At 35.4% G+C, this 21,617-nt stretch overlaps 1 protein-coding gene across 1 annotated transcript in view; it reads right to left on the bottom strand.

Annotated features, from left to right (window-relative positions):
• Window positions 1–3,058: 3,058 nt before the first annotated feature.
• The window catches only part of LOC121431427, a 140,732-nt gene continuing 122,173 nt past the window's right edge, over window positions 3,059–21,617 (bottom strand). The window contains exons 97-112 of the mRNA XM_041628996.1: window positions 20,973–21,027; window positions 19,428–19,530; window positions 18,828–18,885; window positions 18,034–18,214; window positions 16,719–16,834; window positions 15,377–15,515; window positions 14,373–14,638; window positions 13,668–13,794; window positions 13,152–13,223; window positions 12,661–12,767; window positions 10,526–10,634; window positions 9,598–9,732; window positions 8,375–8,478; window positions 6,555–6,756; window positions 5,576–5,713; window positions 3,059–4,727 (exon numbers count right to left, since the gene is read on the bottom strand). Coding sequence (XP_041484930.1) covers window positions 4,560–4,727; window positions 5,576–5,713; window positions 6,555–6,756; window positions 8,375–8,478; window positions 9,598–9,732; window positions 10,526–10,634; window positions 12,661–12,767; window positions 13,152–13,223; window positions 13,668–13,794; window positions 14,373–14,638; window positions 15,377–15,515; window positions 16,719–16,834; window positions 18,034–18,214; window positions 18,828–18,885; window positions 19,428–19,530; window positions 20,973–21,027 — 2,080 coding nt within the window. The 3' untranslated portion in view covers window positions 3,059–4,559. The remainder of the gene's footprint in view (window positions 4,728–5,575; window positions 5,714–6,554; window positions 6,757–8,374; window positions 8,479–9,597; window positions 9,733–10,525; window positions 10,635–12,660; window positions 12,768–13,151; window positions 13,224–13,667; window positions 13,795–14,372; window positions 14,639–15,376; window positions 15,516–16,718; window positions 16,835–18,033; window positions 18,215–18,827; window positions 18,886–19,427; window positions 19,531–20,972; window positions 21,028–21,617) is intronic.

Genomic DNA, 21,617 nt, shown 5'->3' with positions numbered 1-21,617 from the left:
ACTTAACCTTCGGTTATGATTTAGTGTTGACGCCGCCGCCGTCGGAAAAACGGCGCCTATAGTCTCACACTGCTATGCAGGTGAGATAAAAATGCCATTTTCAGATTCCTAAAAATGACGCATCCATTAATAAAAAAAAACCCTCATTTTTCCATTATTAACCATCAAAATAAAAATGGAATTCATGGAATTCAAATTTTATGATATATGAGGGGGCTTCTCGCATATGATGTCATACATCAAAAACTTCAAGAAATCATAGGTCTCTTGTCGTTTTATGGATTTTCATCAAACCTTCACCAATGATTTTCCCTGACATAATACCAAGTTAGATTAATTGAAAATTAGCCACACAAAAAATTGCACAATTTTTTGTGATGATTCAACTGTTTTCATAATCAGGCAATTCCACCGAGACCTCATGTGGATATATCCCTCCATCAGCCATCAATAAAAATGAGAAAATGGTAAATTTCACGAATTTAAAGAAAGAGAGATAAATTGTCCTCAGTGGCAGATCCACATGCTCTAACCAGCCTATGCCCTTGAAGGGGAAAGGGACCAGCCCGTGCCCCCATCCCCCCCCCACTCGAGAGTCATTTTAAAGGTAAATATGTCATGCATAAACAAGAAGATTTTGTTTTTGCTTGTAAAATTGTACAGGGAACTGACACTGATTCGTTAATGGAGACCTTTTTTTGGCTTGACATTTTGTTATTGGAACAAATGACCTTTATTTGGGTGTGAAGACCTTTCTTTAATGTCAAGATCCCCCCCCCCCCTCCATCTTTTGACAATCCTGGATCTGCCCCTCACGTGCATGCAATACAGTGATCTTAAAGACCCTCATCCCAACAGAAGCAGATAACATTGCAAGGTCTAGACAAAATATTTCCATTGCAAACCTTTATTCATACATTATAAAAATTTAAAGTGTCAAAAACAGATACTTGCAGTACCTGGCTTACATGTACATACATAGTTCAGCAATAAAATTGAAGTATTCATACATGATAAAAATTAAAAGTATCAAAAACGGATACACTACCTGGCTTAGGTATACATTATAGTTCAGCAATAAAACAGAATTACGATGTCACATTTAATCCTTAATAATAAAAATTAACACAATTTCTTTACAAATCCTGGCTCTAAGCTCTTACATTACATTACAGAATCAGACAATGTGTAATAACTGGATGATTAAAAGAACTGACAGGACATGATATAATGGAAATTGGAAAATATGGCTGCTGTACAAACAATCGATATCACATGCATTAGTTGAAAAATAAAAACTCTAAAAGAAGTTTCCCATATGACAATATATGAATACTACCCTTTGCCAAGAAAAATAATGTATATATATATATATATATAACAATTTGATTAATTCTGTAGTCAAATCAACGTCATGTAAAACCATAGATGCAATATTCAGGAAAATCACACATGAAAGACACTATACAAATCACTTTTCATATACGTGTATCATATAAAGTCAGTACTGAATGTATTGATGAAAGACATTGTTTCTTGGGTCAATTCATATCATATTTATTCCTTAAATACATGTACATGTACATATGCAAAACTACAGGTAGCCTGATTTTGCTACCAGGCAACTTAGATTGTTCCATGCATTGGTCTAGATTTCTTCAGGAAAGTCAAGTCCCTGGCTAGTTGACAAGTGCCAGTATTCTGAACCCAGACAGTTATCAATTTGAGTTGAGTGTCAAATGAGTCATTAAAGTGGATTTGTACTGTTAGGAATTTGTGCCACAATTTGCTCTCCATAGTTAAACCACAACTTAAAACCATGGTTTAATTCAATCCTAAGTTCAGAATACGGACCAAGGTATCTAAATAATACTTCAACAAAATGAATGCAGGAAGATAATGGACATGTATGAGGTACGTTTACAAAACATACAAGACAAATAAGGGACATATTTTGATTCAGCTTTTAACACGAAACACCCTGATGTTGTATCCAATATTGTGTATGATTGAATATTATTGCATGCTGTAATAAACCATTAGGTCATGTTGAGTTGTAATGCATACATGTAAGGTTTTATCTTATGATTGCATTGAATGTTTAATAATTTTCTTAATCTGGCAAATGTTATGAGTTGTAGACCACCTTACCATCCCTCAAGTAATCCTGTTTTAAGTTGCAAGCATATACATCCATCCTGAAATGATCAAGTCCATTGTGGTACTGAAACTAATTTGGGACAGCTAAATCATTATTTACAATGTATATGGTATTTATTTATGAAGATAGCTCATGAGTGCATATAATGGTGGTAGCAATTTAACCGGAAACAATATATATATTGGATAATATATGGATAATAATGAGGGTCTTATAACCACACTTTAAAACTGCTATATGCAGGTAGAAGTTAAGATAGTCTTGTTGAAGTCCTGGGAAAGATAGATAGGTGGGACAGGTATATATCAATTCATGTGATGTTTGGGAATTGTTGATATTTCTGTTCTTTAACTGTTTGTAAGTGTTAACGTCAATAATGAGGCATCTTAACAAAACTCTAAAAACTCTAAGCTAAATTTTTTTAGCAGAATTCCCATACATGTATGTAAATGCACATATCTTCCTGAAGCCTCCATTGATCTTATAAGGGGATTGAGTTAATGTGTGGAGGTTTGTTAATAATCTGAGCCTTGGGGAACTACATGTTGTCAGTGTATGCAATTATAGGGCATAACAGCAATCACTATGCAGATGCTTTCTACAACGCCTTGAATCTTTCTTTTTTTTCAAAAGCCCTTCATTACAAATCAACCTCTGCCTAAAATCTGTGAATCAGAACAGCAGTGTCGTCCTGGGGAGCGTTTCATGAAAGGACTTGTCAGACGTTTTATCCGACAAGTCCCATTTTATCCGACAGTTACTATAGTAACAGTGCCTCTCAGCCAACCAGAATCAAGGAAAGATGTCAGATCTGACAACTTGTCCGACAAAAATGTTGATGAAACGGTCCCCAGGACTCTGGACAAACGACATATTTGCAGTTTTTGGTCCGGTCCGAATCTTAAGACGATGTGCTCTCCCGGTTCACCAACTTTTGACAATGACCTTTAATATGTCCACTGTGAATTGACAGGCATTTTTGATAAATTCTGAACATTGCAGAAAGCGTCTGCCAAGTGGATACTAAAATATGTTAATGTTTCAAGAGGAAACCCTGGAACTTTTGTCTCATGAGTATCATTGTATCAATAAGTAAAAACTATTACTAAAGTCCCTTTAGCAATTCTTCTCTCCTCCTAGTTGCTAAACATTAGTACCTACAGTATGCAAAGTCACTGTGGTTCGCCTAACAGTAGGACTAGGATGTTGATTGTCAAAACAACTGTGTTATTTCTGTTTTTCTGTGATTATTCCTAATAATAATGCTTTGTAGAAACAATCTAGAAGCCTACTTTCCTTCTACACTTTTGTAAAGTTATACCGAGGTATTAAAGAATGATCAAGGGTGTTCATAATGGTGTACTTTTTTTCCTAGTCAATGCCAAGCTCACTGATATCTAAGTCCTGAACATGAACTGTATTTGACTTTAGCAATATGTAGGAGAATTCAATAAAAAGATAATTATTCAAGATCTATATTGCTATAACTTGCATATTTCATTAGAATAAAATCATTAAAAATAAAATATTTCATAGTACAGCTTAAATTGGATTTCACAAATGAAAACAGTAGGTTTTCATAAATACATGTAGAATTTCACTTCCACAAATTCAATAAAAATTTAAATTCCTACAATACATACAATGTTGTAAATCCCATTATTTGCCAACATTGGCAAACCTCAAAACACGCTGGCAATGCCCCTTTAATTTTGATGATACACAGTAAAAATGCTGTAAATTCTGTTTGCAATATGAACCTAATAGTAGTTGTTGAACAATTTTAACAACCACACTTAATTTCTTGGGAATTACATGCAAATATTAAAAATGAAACTTTAATGATTTTAAAAGTTGTTTAAACTGTTTAACAGATACTGTAAGGTTCATATAGTGAAGAAGATTTTTTCAGGGAATATATATGTACCTTGGCCACTGCAAAGAGATGAACCCATCCAAGACTGGCGACCCTATTGGTGTGCTATCAGATTCTCGAGCAGTTTCACTCCCAACTGTTACGTAAAATTATCTTGGTGGAATGTAATTATTGTTAATTAACAAGCACATGAATGGAATGTTTATTAATTGTCAAAAGTTTTATATGGATTCTATGACATTTCATCTTTGTTGATCACAAAAAAAATTGAACTAGTAAAACAACTTGTGAATGTGTAAGTCATGAATGAATTCATGAAACACCATGGAGCAGAGGCAACAAACTTCAAATTAATGCACGAATGAAAAGGGTCTGATTTTGGGGGTTTAATCAAAACTGTTTGCCAGTCGACTTGGTGTTCCTCGGAAAAAGCCGAATGGCTTTATTATAAAACCCATCAGCCGGAGACAACAAACTTCAATTCACAGCTGTAAGTGTCTGGTGTGTTTGATTTCTTTTAGATCAGAACTGTGTGCCAATTGACTTGTTATTCTTCGGGAAAACATCCACTTGAAGATCCTGATCGGGTTCAAAGGCCCTGTTGATGACACTGACCTCTTGGGCACTGGTGGTAGAGGAGGTCTCGTCTTCTAATCCATCAGTTTGCCTCTTGGCAAAGTTGACAAAAACCTGAAACAAGGCAACATAATGACGCTGATAATGATACTGATAATGATAATTATTATAATTACTATTATACTTATGATTGTTATGATAAATATTATATTAGTTATAATCATAATAACAAAAACAAAAATGATAATAATAATAATAATAGGCATTTATATAGCGCCATCTATCTAGAAGTATTCTATTCCGAGGCGCGTTGTTATTATCATTATTGACAATGATACTACATATATAATAACAATAATAATGATAATATTTGTACAGACTACTTCCCCTCAATAATAATCATGATGATGTTGATAATAATTACAATTAATAATAGTAACATTAGAAATAGCAATAAATAACTTGCTTATATAGCCCCTTTCATTTACTTTATCAGAAGTCACTTAGCACTCTACAATAAAATGGGTGCTGTGGCGTGCGCCTGTAATCCAAGTTACATGCATGAGGGGAAGTTTCAGCTGATGCAGAGGATCAAGGTTCAAGACCTGGGGCCTGTAACACAAAACTTAGCAATGATCGTAGAACGTTTTTCTACGATTGATTCCAAGATGTCTGCTAAACTTTGTGTCAAAAATCTATTTACATCCAGTTTTCTATTCATCCTAACAACCTGATATATTTTGATAGTATGGAGAAGAATTATTCTTTTACAGAAGCTAATTTCTTAATTCTTGCTTTTTGAAGACCAAATGACTCGAGAACCAACCCAAGTGATTTATCGTTGATTTTGGCACCGCTAGTCACATATATCTATATCATATTTCATATTCTCCTGTAACATCATGATAGATGGTAAGAAAGCTTTTCACTTCAACTCAGGAAATAAGAAACTGATACACTACCTCATCAAGAGTTGTTTGCGAGACCGAGTAATCTTCGAGACTGAGGGAAGACTTTTCCCTCTCCATGACACCAAAGATTGTAGCCACGGAAATGTTGTGGGGAGGCAACTGGAAGCGTACCACATTGTGGTGATGCTCCTGCAAGATGAAGTGGCAAGCAGTTGTTTGAGTGTCTGCTAACCCAACGTGCCATCACTGATATATTCTTATCTTCTTCACAATCATTCCCAATGACAATGTCATCTTAATCATCTCCATCACCATGACTTTGAAATACTGCAATCACAACCTTTATAACCATTACGATTATCAATATCACCATCTCCATCGTCATGATCATATCCAAGAGCATACTGATCTCCTTCACCATCATCATCATCACCACCAGCATCATGTTCATTATAATCATCATCTGCAGCATCATCATCACCATCAGCAGCAGTATCATCATCAGCACCATCAAACCTCTAACATCGACACTGCTACCACAAACTGAACTATACATGTAGTCTAATGTCATTTTTGTATTTTTGTTAAATTTCCATCCGTATAAATATCGTTGGTAGTAATCAGATCATTGGCAAAAATGACATCCTTGTCATCAATGCTACTATAAGACAGCTACGACAAGCATCATACATGGGCAACAATAATAAAAACGGTACTGTTCGCTGATCATGGTTAAGTCATGCCCGTGACGCATTTAGGGCATCAAAAAGGCTAAAAACTTGCAAAAAGGGTATGGTTGAAGAGTATAACACTATGCTTGTACGGATTATGCATAATTAGGGGCAAATTTGTCATAAAAACATGCAAAAATACTTGAAAAGGGTATGGATTTGACCAATGGATAAAACTTGTTAAGGGAGGCTTTGTAAAATCTGTGGTTGTGCATGTGTGAAGCAATATGGTCTAGTGTCACCCCCAGGCCTCTCCCAACACCACTACCGCCGCGAGGCATATCATCATTGTACCATACCTTCAGTTCAGCCCCCGGAAAGCTCCTGTGCACAAACTCAGTAATGAGGCTCATGTCCGTCTTTGCAGTTTTCTGCCCTCGCACCACCAAGGAGTAACCGTTGCCATGACGATTCTTCACATGCTGAGGACTTCCAAGGCAACAAAACTGGCCGTTAACCATTATGGCAAGTCTGGTACAAACAGCTTCACATTCCTCCATACTGTAAAAAAAAAACATGCACCACATGCGCTCAATGACATGGACACAGCTGATGAAGTACAGTATACTCTTCAATACTTCACAAACTTGGTTTTGAAATCCCATGGTTGAATCCATGGTTTATGCAGAATTCCTATGTAAATTGCGCTTAATTTATGTAGCGCGTATCAGGCACGTTTATAAAAACTGTCCAATGCTGATGCGCGGTTTGTCACAATGCGCCAAATTGACGCCTGTTACCATGGTCAGATACGCGGCTATTTTATTCATGAGTCCACTGTTTGGAGAGTGGACTCGTGAATAAAATAGCATGGATAACCACATCAACAGGCATCAATTTGGTGCACTGTGACAAAAGCGTGTATCACATTGGAATTTTTTATACGCGTACCCGATACACACTAAATTAAACGCAATTTAGACAGGAAATCTGCATAAACCATGGATTCAACCGTGGGTTTTCGAAACCACCTTTGTGAATTCGGTCCGTAATGTCACCCTAAGTTGAATTTACTAAAACACCAGATACGTGTATCTGTTTGACTTACAAGAAATATGACTTAGAAGATCCATAAAACATGTTTTGCATAAGCTATATAGGGTTACACAAAAATTGAATTCTCTAAAATAAATTCGGACTGATTTGATTGTTCCTGAATCTCTCCCGAAATTTCTTGCATTCACAGAGTGAGAACAGAAAACTTCTGAAACCACACGAATACGTGTATTCGGATGAATTTGTAGCTGATTTGGTTCCGGTCTAACCCTAGTTTTAAGGGGGAGCAAGTCATGAATTCAAAGGATTTGTTGGATAGTCTATCCCACAAGAACTGTTTTACCAACAGTGACTACAGCAACAATGATTACTGGCAAATAAGAATCAAGGAACGTTTAAGATTTAAGTATGACTTAGGTCGCACTTTAATGTCGACGCATACATGATATGCAACGCGCAATCTTATTGATCAATACGCAGTAGTGAGCATCCTCTTGGCATGGTCTGACCAATGCTGTCATGCCTTTTATACTGCATGCAACTAGACATTTAAGTGCAACTCTAAGTCACACTTAAATCTTTGTGAAACACCCCCCTGGCAACTTTGTCAGATGGAAAATGTTGGTGAAATGTAACAATTGTAAGTTAGTAATGCAACGATTGATCACCCAAAATGCATTTTGAGAATTTCATTGAGCTTGAGAAGTACATCATAAACCAATATTGACATGCAACTTGTCAAAAGTGATCAACAATATTCGGAATGCAGAAAAAAAAACAGTGACAGCTTCAGAGAATTAGAGAAATCAGCTAGGGGCCCATCAACGATTGACGCAATCAATTGTAACTCTATGGAAATCCATCAGTTTCATAATTCTTTCTACAGGAAATTTGCAAAATGTCCTTTATAAACAAAGGAGAACACACCAAATAGTCAAGAAATCAATGAATTTATGGACATAGATTCATATCTAACAATTTTGTGAACAATCATGCATTTTATATGTTGACTTTGCTGGCTTTCTATAGTTGCGATTGATCGGATCAATCACAACGCTTTCTAAAGATGGGCCCTTGGTCTATTCAATGATGGTTTTGGGGTGGCTGGTCATAAATAACATACCTATGGGAAGTAAGGATGACTGAGCGGTTATCCCGAACCACGTTGACAATACTCGTCAAGACTCGCTGTTTGGTGATTGGATCCATTCCGGTAGTGGGTTCATCCTTTGATTTAATAACAATTATGATAATAATAACAATAATAATAATAACAATGAAAATAATAATAATAATAATATGAAGAAGAAAAATAATGAAAATAATAATAGCAATGATAATAATAATGAATAATGGTAATAATAATGAAAATTAAAATAATAATAATAATAATAATATTAACAAAAATAATAGTAATAATAATAATGATGATGATAACAATAATAATAATAATCATAATAACAATGATAATAACAATAATAATAATAATTATAAGTATTATAATGACAATGATAGTAATAATAATGATAATAATAATAATAACAATACTACTACTACTACTACTAATAATAATAACAATAATAGTAATAATAACAATAATAATTATATTAGTAATAATAATAATAAAAGTACCTTTTACATGTATATTGTGCATCTACATGTACTACAGTTATATATTCTACTGTGCATAACAAAAAATAAAACAAATGAAAAAAAGTTGATTAGGATCAATACGCTTCAATCAGTTTCCCCAAAGCCTATGATCATTCACTGATGACCAATCATCTTATGTCTATATCATGGACATGTATATTGAACAATTTGAATTTGATATTGAATAATTCACTATTATCATTATTTCACTATTTACATGTAGCTCTATGCACTTACATGTATCTCACTATACAGTCATTTTTACTTTGTAACTCTTCTCTATTATATCAGTCTCGGCTATTTTAACATCTAAAAGTTAAATAACAAACCGAAATAAACCTGAATCTCAAAAATCTGTAATAGCCCCTATCCTGTGCTTGATAATATGTTCAATAATTTTATGGTTATGTGGTACATGTATGTAATATAAAGTTATAGTTTCCACATCTCCTTACTGCAGGGATATATGTCAAAATAGCTCAGTTCTATTGGGATAAAGTCTTGGAATTCATTGCAGTGGTTAGATAGCTCTGAGCCTAGACTGCTATGATCACTGACGTGTTTCTGCTTATTAACATCATCATAAGTTCACTATCACTGCTTTCATGATCATCATTCTTGTATTATTACCAAAACTTTATAACAATATATACATGTATATTTGCCTAGGAAAGAGGATCGCCATACACTCACCATGAGAATAAGTTCTGGTTTGCCTAACAGTGCAACGGCCACAGCTAAACACCTCTTCATCCCTCCGCTGTAAGTAGAGATACGCCTCCTCAGGAATCGCTCCATTCCCAGTTCCTCACAAACCTCATTGATTGCCTTAAATAAAAAAAAGGTGATAATGGTGTTAAATACAGGTGTGTGTGTTTGAGTTTTTGTCAGTTGTGTATCAATCAGAAATTATTATTTACGTCTGGGACCGACCCTTAACGTCACCATCCGAAAGACGTGACCAGGGCTCGAACCTCGAACCTCTGCAATCAATTTGTAAATTCCCCACAGCTTGGATTACAGGCGCACGCCACAACGCTAAGGAGTGTACAGATATACATTTATTTCAAAAATCAATTTATTTGTGTGGGGGATATATCAACAGACCCACTATTAGATTAGATTTATTTTATTTTTCCTTTATTTTCTTTCCATTTTTCACATACAGGTCAAAAATACATAAATACAATTACAACAATGAACAAAAGTAATGACCTTAGATTTGCAAAAAAATTGGGTAATGTAAATTAATGAACAAAATACGATACTTACATCATCATTTTATAAAACTAAAAATTCTTAAAAGCATGAGTATTTGTGTGTATATTTCATTCATTCTATGCAAACAATATTCCTATTCATCATGTACCATAATTAAAATAACTGGAATTTATTGAATTATATTACATGAATTAAATATATGAGATCTGCTCGGACTTGAAGTCAAAAATTACAAAATTTAGAAAAAAATTGATAACTTACTTAAAAATTCTTTGATGGATTTCTATCAAAACTTCACCAATATTTTTATCGATTTTTTCTGCCTATAATAAAACCAAATGAACACCATGGTGAACTCTATGTACCCCTTTAATTTGAGGAAAAAGGGCATTCGATTTACCGTGCCTATGCCAGAGCTGTTGATGCCCTTCATCCTAGCATAGCAATAGAGGAGCTCTTCTCCAGTGAGCTGGGGGTACATGGCATTCTCTTGCGGGCAGTAGCCAATGCTTAAAAAGAAAAATAAAGCAGTTAAAGGTAAAAGACAGTCATTGCAGCAAACAATAATTTCATGAGAAAGTCTTTTAAATCAAGGTTAATTGTCAAAATATTATCATACATATAAATCTGGTACATTATAATGTAAACTTATTGATGTAAAATCTTGAAATCTTAGCTCAAGAATCGATAATCCTGATGATCACTAACACAGAAAAGCATATAGGTAGTAGTAGTATATGTATGTACCCCTCGGCACCACAAATTCTGCCGTTAACACGCGAGTCTATGGGCAGGATTCAGATCATGACGTCATCAAGCGTCCAGATTGCGCAATACTGTTTTGGTAGGTGCAATGTCAATAACTGATATGATTTTGTATGGGTGAAAGGTATTTTGACAAAGGGGATTAGATCGATTGTTTGATTGTCTATACTAACAGTTTTAATTTTCTCATAAAAGAAAAAAATAACAGAATATTGAATCGAACATTAGATGTTCTGCATGCCTTTATTATTTTTTTTAATGGGATGAATGCAAGAAAGAGTATCATTGGGAATAATAAGATGTTCATTACTTCATCATTGTTGATACGGTATAATGCGTCTGGAATAGCATCGGCAATACGATAAATGTGTAATATGTTTACCAGTTCGATAACGGAGAGAGAAATAAAGGCCTGTGGGCTGCAGCATACAAAGCAGAACCTGTATTTACAACGTTGGAGTGGGTTTTGTCGTTTTTCAAGTTCTTTCGTATTTTTTCTTTATTCATTTTGAAATTTGATGAGATACCTGGCTTTTGACATGAAAATGTAAATTGATTATGCTTGGGTATTTTGGGTGCTTGTTCCTTCAAGTTTTGTTGCATAATTCCTAGTAACCATCTGGACTACATTATTACCAAGTAAATATATAACCAAAAAATGTAACCATAGCAACAAAACGCAAAGAAAATACTACACCAAATGAACATAATAAGTCACCTCCAACCACACTGTTCATCCAGGTATCCATAGCAACAAAAACAATGTAAGGTATTTGAAATGGAGGAAGTCCCTTTTTTCATGCAATGCGATTAAATCCCATAATGAGTCCCTTCAATAGGGTAATAAGTCCATGAAGATATAGTTTCCATATCATTTTGACCGTAACGGGTGCAAGACGCATTGTTTTTGCATAAGTGGGACACCCGACATTTGATGAAATTCTGTGGTAACTTTGCTATTTCTCAGCAAATTACGCATTTTCTTCCTGAGCTATTTGGCACATGTTTTTAATTCATACATACAAACACTTGGGTGGTTATTTCATTGGATTCTATTCAAACTTATTTTGAGATCGTTACCACAAGTGGTATTTATATTTAAAAAGACAGATATTAGGTTATACACTAACTGTGAAAAAGGTATAAAACACAGTGCAAAAACTACCAGGTTAATTCTTGTAGAGGAGTCACAGAGTATGGCCTATGCAATTTAAATCAACCATTACTTCACTGAGGAAGATAAACATGGCAATACCTAAAGAGAGAATCAGATATTAGGTTCTAAAATGTCAATCCATGATAAGAGTATAGAGTAAGATGCAATCAGTCCCTAGCTAACTAAACAAAAAGTCAACATCTTGGCACATGCATTTTGAATCAATGATGACTTCACTGAGAAAAAAATCATTCGTCGAATGTAGTGGTTTATTGGTTTATAGTATTCTTTGGGGGCAATAGCTAATGCTTTAAGACACAGAAAAGGTTCTAAAGTCTATCTGTGATGAAGGTAAAGGTAAAGATCCCACAGCTAGATCAAGTGGCATATGCATTTTTCATTGTCATTATCAATATCATTTTTATATTATTCCTTAAATCATAAATGTCCAAAGCAAAACTTATCTATTTTGCAATTATTTAAATACCTTAAATGTGACAGGTTAGGTACCTTTGTTTGTGTTCCTCATCTGACTTTAAAAAATGAGGATTGTTAATGGGCTTTTTTTTATTCAATTGAAAATCATATAGGTAGAGAGAAGTAGTGAAACCTACCTTTGAGCTCTCTTTTTGATACTGCCTTGAGTTGGTGACAAGTCTTCAACAATCATACGGAAAGTTGACGTCTTTCCAGCTCCATTGACACCCAACAACCCAAAGCACTGAAGGCAAACAACAAAGAAAGAGTACATCAATTCTATATCAAACTCCCATTTTCAATGATTTATTGATGAAGTGATATACTACATATACAGGTAAAACTATTGTCACTTTCCTGAGAAAATGACATTTTCCAGAATCAATATCACGTAAACTACAGAAGAAATGCTTGTGTATGTTACAAACTCAAACCTCTAAATTACATTTTGTGGAATATCTCATCACATATGAATTTCTTATGTGTAACAAATTCAATTTTCTAAATCCATAACCCTGCGTTGTACATTAGGGTGGAATTGCAGAATATCTAAACATTTTTTTCATGTAGAGGTAGACAGGAAATGAGAGAACAGCATTAGTAATGATTACAATTATAAGAAGCCTACCTCGCCTTTAGATACTCCCAAATAGAGGTCGTTGACAGCTACGATTCGCTGCTTGCCAGGTCCGCGATACACCTGAGGGGAAAAGAAAGTCGATCTTAATCAAATTCATTATCAGGGGAAATTCATCCGACAAAGTATATTTCATCTGAGTTGCTAAAGAATGTGGATCTCAGCCAATCAATATCAAGGAAAGTTATCAAATCAACAAGTTGTCAGGCAACAAATAATGATGAGATGCTCTCGAGCAGAGCATTTCATGAAAATGACATGTTGAATGTTTTATCCACCACAGAACTTGCATTATGATCGACTCAAATAGAAAAAGCACTATCATCACTGCCACCATCATCATCATCATCATCATCATAGCTATTAAACATCATCATCACTAACATTATTTTCATATCATCAGGTTGAACACAATACATGAACCTCTTTAAAGGGGCCATATTAGCTTTGCACAATAGACGGCCTGTGAAGACTATTCCCTCTAATCCGTGCCTGTGTAGGACCTACCTTTCTGAGCTCCTGTAGAACCAAGACATCTCCTTTACTTCCTCCTGTAAGCACCTTCTCCTTCTCAGCCAACACGTCTTCATTGTCATGGCAATCGGCTTGGCCATCAACATCAGGGTCCAGGCAACTGATACAAAAATAAAGAAATTACAGCACTTTGAACAAACCTTGACCTTCTGACCCTAGATGACCTTTGACCCCAACAACATCAACAACACACATGTGGTATTACCCAAAGATCTTATGTACCAAGGGTAATTATAATTGATACAGAGATAATGAAATGAGACAAAGGGGGTGTTGCAAGAAAATACTTGCAATCAATCTCAAATATTGCAATTTTACTATTGATTGATCACTTTTAATCTAAGCAAATCAGATTACACTCCCTGTTTTAGGGAGATTAGCAATCGATCGCAAATTTTCTATCAATTACACGACATATGCTTGATTTTGGGAACAAAAATAGACTTGCAATTGATCACAAGTTTCTTGCAACGCCCCATAATTTGAACAAAAACTTGACCTTTTGACCACTCGATGACCTTTCACCCCATCTTTCTCAACAATGCCTCTATGACTAACTAACCTTGATGAACAGTTTTTTGCATGTACATTGTCATACCAGCTTGGCAACATGAGATGGAGAGCTGTGTTGTCAAGTTCAAATAAGACTTAACAAAAACAGAAAAAAAATAAACTCACCTGCTGCAACTGCTATTCCTGAAGCCATCGATGAGCAGCACGACCAGGAAAGCCAGGGCACCTTCTGCAGCCAGGGCAACATAGTGCCACTTGAGGATGTGGTAGGGGTCCTCAAAGACACCATCATCCACCCCAAAGGCTAGATAGATGTCTGCCAGAGCCTGGTTCTGCATCAGACTGAGGATGCCGGACGAGAGGCAGTAAGGGCTGAACACCAACAGCACGTAATTAAGAATCTTAAAAGCGTGCGTTTCGCTGTCGGATACCTGTCAAAGGAGAAATGATTGTCCCTGACAATTATTGATCACAATGATGGGATGTTAGCACAAGAGCTTGTGCCAGAGAATATAAAACACAATGACAAACTGTGAAAGGTTTCGTTCTGGTTCTAATAATAACAATAGTGCCTTTAAAAAGATGTATAAATGCTTCGTACCTAAGAAAATCTGTCTTTTTCAATGCCTGGATAAAGCTTGCTAATGGTTATTAAGGCAAAGAATTTGAATTCTAAAGGTGCAGTGGAAGTTATTTTATCATCTATTGACTACTAGTAAATGTATGAATTTGATTATTTTTTACATATGTGACCTGCCACACCAAAACCAACAAGAAGTCCTCAAAAATGAATATCGATATATCTGTTGAGCTTGAAATTTCATTTCCTAAGCTTTGAAATGATAATATATAATATGGAGAAGGTGTACGGTTCACCGTGTGTAATATGAAGAAGGGAAGGAAATACAGGCAGAAAGATTGAAATTTTTACCTAATTTCAAAGTTTGAAAAGTGATTTCATATTAAAAAGAAAAGAAATATGCAGATATTTATACATTGATCAGACACCCAAATAAAAAAGAATATATGCAAAACTGCACAATTTATCCAATGGAACCCCCTAATCCTCCATATACTAAATGTGTACTCTGGACATCATTAACATGGATTTAATGTACTTAGGAATGTGGATAGGAAAGTTTATTTTTTGCTTGGGGGATTTGACTCACCACATCAACTGCAACAAGCCAATTAGGAATGTTGGTGATTACGGCTTCAAGAAGCAGAAGACAAAATATAAAGATAAATGCGCTACCAGCTTCTTTGAAGAAAGGAATAAAGATGTAGATCTGAGTCATGATGGCAAATCTGTAGTAGAGGTAAAGTAAATCAAGTGACTAAGAAATCTTTTTAAATAATTAAAGAGGTTTTAATAGGAAAAACTATAATTTGTAAACAAAAATCTTCAGCATTAATGCCTCTTTATTTTGTATTGTCTATTGTCCACGGCAGACTGCATTTGCGTATTAATGAGTCAGAAAGAAGAGGATCGAGGGTTTTTGAATTCCAGTTCATCGTGACTTGGCCGTGAAGCAGAATAGCCTGGTGGTAAAGACGCTGCATTGCAGGCGGCAAATCCCACTGGTTCCAATTTTTTCTGACTTACATGTATGATTTTCATCAGAGATCGAGCATGCAATCTTAAACAGCATGGGAGTAATGCTGATGATTTTTGTTTTCAAAGAAAACTATTACCTGTAAAGCTGTTACAATGTAGTTCCACGACATTTGCTCTGTCGACAATTGCTCCGCTGTAAATTCAACACATTAGGCCTAATGGTATGACCAACTTCAACCCTGGATTCTACACTATACCCTATCCTAAACCTAGCCCTATATCTTAGATGAAATGGAGCGCGGAGAAATTGTTGCCAAAGCAAATGTCTTGTCACTAAATTGTCATCACAATGAAGGTCATCCTCATCATCATAACAATAGCAGTTAATAAATCTTCATCATCGATATACACAAGATTCATGTTCACTATCATCATCATCATTATCAATAAAACAGCATCAGAACTCCCAACACTACTTGACAGCAATTGCCAACACCACCAAATCTTTGTAACATCTCAATTTTAATCTCTATCATCGCTGTTGGAAAATTCAGAAAACAATGCCCGCCTTATTAACATAGAAGCCCTCAAAAGATGAAAGAAAATAATCATCAACACTTTCCATCATCATCACCAACACCACCATGATCATTACCGCAGATCTTATCACAATCACCATCATTAAAGTTTGCAAGCATCACTGACATTTATGTCACCATCATTATTATCCTCGCTATAAAATCATTACTATGACTACCATCACCAAGATCTCCACAAGAATCGCAATCATCATCACCGTCATCATCATCATCATTATCATGATCACCATAAACATCTCCATCACCACGACCATCACTACTATCGTGATTGTCATTAACATCATCATCATCATCACTATCAACACCATTAACATCACCATCACTACCAAATGAATATCACTGCATACCACTTACCCATACAAGAAGACGAGGGCCACAAACGCACCAACGTTTGGCACCAGGATGAGTCCACGGAAGTCAAAGATGTAGAAGATTAGCAGCATCAGGGCAATGGGGAGGCAGAAACTCAGCTACAAGACAGGAATACAACACCATTATCATTTTTTCTCATCAAACTCCGTTGGTAACCCTAAGGTACCTTGTCAAATGTAAGAGCTGTGTTTTTTTTGCGTGAGAATTCCGCAAGGGGCGATTCATATCATGATACTTAAATCGTGAAAGGTTGCAACACATTCAAAATCGCGCCGCGAGGATCATCTTGAAAGCAAAGAAATATGATCGGGCCACTCCATTGTTGAAGCATTTGCACTGGTTACCAGTTGACAAAAGAATTTCTTACCAAGTTGCACTGTTAGTGTTTAAGTGTATGCATGAATTGGAACCCAAATACATCTATAGTTTCCTTAGATCACCACACTGGCCACATTACAGACTTCACTCTAGTGAAGACACTACAATTTTACACATTCCAAGAGTTGTTTCAAAAGGGGGGAACCTGGCTTTGATTTTTGCAGTCCAAAATTATGGGATAGTTTACTCATTCACCTTCAATCATGTAATTCTGTTGAATCGTTTAAAAGCCATTTGAAAACATTCTTATTTTTGTTGTAGTGTAATTGTAGTATTGGAGAGCAATTTGCACAAAGCTCATAGTACAGTTTCAATTGATTATTATTAAGTCCCAATTTATTATAGAAAAAATAATGGGGAATGCAGGCAAGCCAATTTGAAAAGACGCATGGTGCCTTTGCAGAAGAATTCCTGCCAGAAGACGCAGTAGAGACTTTTGACAAGGTACCTATTAATTCTACATGTACTTGTTTGCCAAGTCAACTATCCATCATTAATATATTACTTGAATAATAAACTTGACTTGGCATTTTATTTTAAAGCAAACCTCTCACAGAGTTGTACAATATCTCCTTTTTTTTAATCAGCAGATAACCCTTGAGAGTTTGGAAACTATATAATGGCATTTGGATAACAGGATGCGTATGCATATGAGCAGACTGGAGTCTATGGAAAAACATGTGTTATAACAAAATCTTTCAGTTTATAACAGGTTAGGATATGGGCCTACACCTTCATAAATGTAAAGGAAAGTATTTCCCACAATACCAATTACCTGTATTAACCTTTTCTTATTAAAAAAAAAACCTGAAGAAAAAAAATGAAATCATAGCTTGCACCTCTTATAAAAGTCATCCATAAAAATATGTATAATTTTGAAAAAAAAAACCTTGGTAGAACATCCCATAAACCAACATACCATATCCCATATGAGGTTAGTTAGCCAGTAGGTCAGCGTGCCCACACCAGAGATGTAATGAAGACGTTTGGATCCGTTGATGTTCTCATTGACGAGGAACATAGAGAACGCAGACGGGATGAGCACGAGGGCGGCAACCAGGACAATAACGATGCCAAAAGTCTTCGCCGCGTCTAGCCATCTGATTTCATGGGAAATTGAAAACGTATTGATGATTAATTTCAGGTGTGACTACCGCAGATCTGGGTGCAGTATCGTGAAGAGTTTGGTGCAACTTCAAATAACACTTAATTTGCCAGCTGCATGTGCTCACAGACCAGGTGGGTGTTTCATAAAACTGTTCGTAAGTTAAGAGCGACTTTAAGAACGACTGGTGATCCTTTCTTGTGGTAAATGATACGCACCATTGGCGATTGTTTAGTGAGTAAGAAAGGATCACCAGTCGTTCTTAAAGTCGCTCTTAACTTACGAACAGCTTTATGAAACGGACCCCAGGAGCCACAATGGTAACTACTAGGGTATCATGGCTCAGCAGTTAATATCAAGTTAATAAACCAGAAATCTCTATGAAATATAGCCCTGAATAGTTCAGAAACATAAGTCATGTAGAGGAGAAATCAAATTATTTGGGGCTTACATTTTTAGCAAAATACTTGATATTCTGGTTTAAGTATCACGTTAAGTATCAAACAGCCCAGGGCCAGTCCAAAAAACAATCACAAGTTTGACCTCTCTGTCAACACAATACAAGAAGAAGTTCAATATTCTTATGCCATATTCCATGTACTACTTACATGTCCACACCTAGATCCTGTTTAGATAGTTCCAGTGGATGGTTGTATGCTGTTATACCTGTCAAAATAACAAAAATGGATGAAACGACTACTAAAACATCGAGGTTTGGGATCCATATTATTCTATTGTTCGAAATAGACATGAAAGACTCCAAATTGATCATAGGCCCGGCAGCTGCTGAGCAGCACCAGATCGACGAGGCTCTATCCCTTTAATTGTTGAATGCTAAACAGGGTAACAGCAACTCCCATCTTTTAATGTCTTTTGGTCTGACACGGCCGGGTTGAACCCCCGACCTCCCAGTTGTGAGACAGACACTCTACCAACTGACCCAACACACCGGTTCTTCTTCAGATCATTATTATTATTACTGTTATTAATATCAGGGGCGGATCCAGGATTTTTTGAATGGGGGGCACATTTTCTCAAGGAAAATTTTGACAAGCAAAAAAAAAACACTTGCCGAAACGTCGAGTTTGGGTAGTCCTTTTCAGGACCAATACTTGCCCAAGAAAGATACTGTGAAACCTACTACACTATCATTATTAGTATTATTATCATCATTATTATCATTATAATTATTACTATAATGTATTTACCATATTCCTCTGAATTGCTGTCAACAGTTGCCCTCAGGATGATGTTATTCATCACATTCAGCATTGTAGGCATAGCATGGTAGGCACGATTATTGTACCAAGCCTAACGTTGGAAGAAAGAAAGAAAAAGAAAAGAGTTATCGTGATCTGGGAGAACCAAAATTAAAGGTCAAGTCCACCCCAACAAAAACTTGATTTGAATAAAAAGAGAAAAATTCAACAAGCATAACACTGAAAATTTCATCAAAATCGGATGTAAAATAAGAAAGTTATGACATTTTAAAGTTTCGCTTCATTTCACAAAACAGTTATATGCACATCTCGGTTGGTATGCAAATGAGGGAACTGATGACATCACTCACTCACTATTTCTTTTGTATTTTATTATATGAAATATAAAATATTTTGATTTTCTCGTCATTGTCATGTGAAATGAAGTTTCATTCCTCCCTGAACACCTGGAATTTCATTATCTTAACTTTTTTTGCTTCAGGCAATGAGGTCCTAATTATCAAATTTGTAAAAATTGAGATATTATATAATTCAAACAATAAAAAACAAAATAAATAGTGAGTGATTGACATCATTAACTCTCTCATTTGTATGTTACTGGCTCGTTCATATAACTATTTGTAAGAAATAATCAAAACTCTGAAATGTCATAACTTTCTTATTTTACATCCGATTTGATGAAATTTTCAGCATTGTGCTTGTCTGATTTTTCTCTATTGATTCAAATCAACATTTTTCTGAGGTGGAATTGACCTTTGAATACATGCTGCTTCTGCCTCAGCTCCCAATGGCGGTGGCTACACGTAATCTATTGTAGTGGGCGCATGTACAGACAGTATTCACTGCAGTGTCAGTGCAAATTATAGGCGGTATTTTACGGAAATGAAATCGATCAATGGGCAAAACAGTTGGATAATTTACTTGCTAAAATGGTTGAGGTACACAGAGCATATCTCGAAAGAAAGAGAATGGCTCTATAATTATAGATCGTCACGGCAGATATCGCAGCTTCGCAATGTGAGCCATTGTTATACCGACTGTAGGCTCAAACATGATAGATGGCGCTGTCTGTATTGAGGCCTAGCTTTAGCTAGCGAGACATGTATTGTTTTTCACAGGCAACAACAAAAAGAGAATGTGATGAACTGTTTGCGCTGCGCCCTGATTTACTGGAAAATTATCCTGCCTTAGTACTTTTGGTGTTTTGGGTGAGACATTTTCATGAAAAATAATGTTGTATGTACACTACATTGGAAAATACATGTAATCAAAGTGAGTTTGGGTATAGGATTGAGTTTAGATTGAAATCTCATTTCCTCACGTACTAGATTGAAATGAAAAAAAAAATCTTGGCAAGTGTGCGTCCAAATAATAGAGAGATCTAGATAAGGGGAGGCTGGATAAGAGATGTAAGACTGTACTTAAATCAGGGATAATTCTAAAGAAAAAGAAAAATGGAGGAAAATAGTTGTTTCTACCCGATATCATAAACATAATTCACTCAATGTCATCCCAATGAAAACAAGATCATACCTTGGTTAGCGTCTGATTCAATTCCATCACATCAAACCAGCTAACACCTCCAAACCTTAGAAAATTGAAGAAAAGTACATTTTATAGATGGTAAAAATCAGGCCCCTTTCATAGCAATAAGATTTTGATTACCTTTAAAGGGAACACATGCCATAGAAATGTAACCTATTGTGTAGCTTTGACAATCAGTATATAATAACAAAAGAATACAAGCAATTCTAAATCTAAATAAACAGGAAACTTTGTTCACCTTATCCTAACATTAGAAACATTTGATATATTATCCGCCAAGTACAGTGCAAAAAATGAAGCACAATCTACCAAAATAATTTTTTTCGTCTTTTGCTCTTTCTGATGGTTTCATATTATATCACTCATAATATTTGTAATAATTACCATTATCATTAGAAGTAGTGTCATTAGTTTTGAATGGTAGTAATAGAACATGTAGCATTAGCATTAGTAGGAGTAGAAGTAGTAGTAGTAGTAGTAGGAGTAGAAGTACTAGTACTAGTAGTAGCAGTAGTAGTAGTAGTGGCAGCAGTAATAATAATAATAACAATTTTATATACCACAAATTACCAAATTGCCTCTAAGCGGTTAAGAGAAAGGAAATATCAAAACTAATATTACAATTTACAAGTT

Source organism: Lytechinus variegatus, chromosome 17 (assembly GCF_018143015.1).
Source record: "Lytechinus variegatus isolate NC3 chromosome 17, Lvar_3.0, whole genome shotgun sequence".
NCBI classification, from domain to species: Eukaryota; Metazoa; Echinodermata; class Echinoidea; order Temnopleuroida; family Toxopneustidae; genus Lytechinus; species Lytechinus variegatus.
Note: the sequence above shows the minus strand (reverse complement) of the source record. Positions and strands in the feature narration are given on the sequence as shown.